This window comes from Lutjanus erythropterus, chromosome 13, assembly GCF_056507025.1.
Source record: "Lutjanus erythropterus isolate fLutEry1 chromosome 13, fLutEry1.hap2, whole genome shotgun sequence".
NCBI lineage: Eukaryota > Metazoa > Chordata > Actinopteri > Lutjaniformes > Lutjanidae > Lutjanus > Lutjanus erythropterus.
This window is the reverse complement of record NC_139329.1, coordinates 39,195,254-39,196,313: the sequence shown is the minus strand read 5'-3', so window position 1 is coordinate 39,196,313 and position 1,060 is coordinate 39,195,254. Positions and strand designations below refer to the sequence as shown.

General features: G+C 42.3%; 1 protein-coding gene across 1 annotated transcript in view; it reads right to left on the bottom strand.

Moving 5' to 3' along the window:
• The window catches only part of nox5 (NADPH oxidase, EF-hand calcium binding domain 5), a 12,738-nt gene extending 12,000 nt beyond the window's left edge, over positions 1-738 (bottom strand). Inside the window, exons 1-2 of the mRNA XM_084733626.1 lie at positions 235-738; positions 1-126 (exon numbers count right to left, since the gene is read on the bottom strand). The exon at positions 1-126 is cut by the window's left edge and continues 25 nt beyond it. Of these exons, the coding sequence (XP_084589752.1) occupies positions 1-126; positions 235-354 (246 nt within the window). The 5' untranslated portion in view covers positions 355-738. The remainder of the gene's footprint in view (positions 127-234) is intronic.
• Between the last annotated feature and the right edge of the window lie 322 nt (positions 739-1,060).

The window sequence follows — 1,060 nt, the reverse complement described above, 5'->3', positions numbered from 1 at the left end:
GAACTTGAGCTTGTCGGTCTCGCTGCCGTGGATCAGGAGGTCCAGAGCTTTGAGCAGCTCGTCCAGACTGATGGAGCTGCTGCCGTCTGAGTCGAACAGCGCAAAGAAACGCTCGGCGAAGAAAGACTGCAAACAACAACACACAACAACACACACGTTAGAAAAGAAACACTTCTCTATCAGCCTACAGTCTCTTTTAACGTCTTTCTTCATCTTCTGTGACGTCTTCCTCACCTCTTTAACCTTCAGAGCTGTTTTAAACTCATCGATGTCGATCTCTTTGTCGTCTCCGGCGATGGTCTCAAACTGTTTGGTAACCCACTCCAGCCAGCGGGCGTCCTCGTCCAGACTCATGGTGTCCGACCGGCTCTGCTGCTGCTGACGGACGACAGAATCAACAGTTGGAATGCTGGGAAAATCTGCTTTTAAACATTTTTATCAGATGAGGAGTTCCTCAGGGGTCAGTACTCGGTCCTGCTGTAGTCTCTATTTACATATAAAGACAGAATAAAACGATGGAGGACTCATTACCTGTCAGGATCTTATCATTTCTATGCAGATGATATCACACTTTATGCTTTTATGAAACCTGTCAAATTTTCAAAAAAGGAAGAAATTCTTATTCATCTTATTATTTAATTTTCTTGACAGCCGTTCATCAGCTGGTCAGGAGGATCCAGGGGAGTTCAGTGTTGAATTTGGTGCAATCTGACCAGATGGTGGCACTATTATAATAACATTTTGTTTGCCTTTGTCTTTTATGGTCCAGACAAATTTATCCGCCTGTTTGCATCTAGCATCTTTCTGCCACTTTAAAGTTTGTCCAGATCTGTTTATTTCTGCTGTTCCTCCGACAGATTTGGAGAAATTGTCTCAAAATTTGGACTCAGTCAGAAAAACTCTTGTATATATAAAAAACTTGTCTGAGTGACCGTGACATCTGGCCAACAGGTGGCGCTGCAGCAGCATCATCTAACTACAGTACATATAACCCAGTTCCAAAAAAAAAAAAACTTGGACTGTTGTGTAAAACATAAATAAAAACAGAATACAATGATTT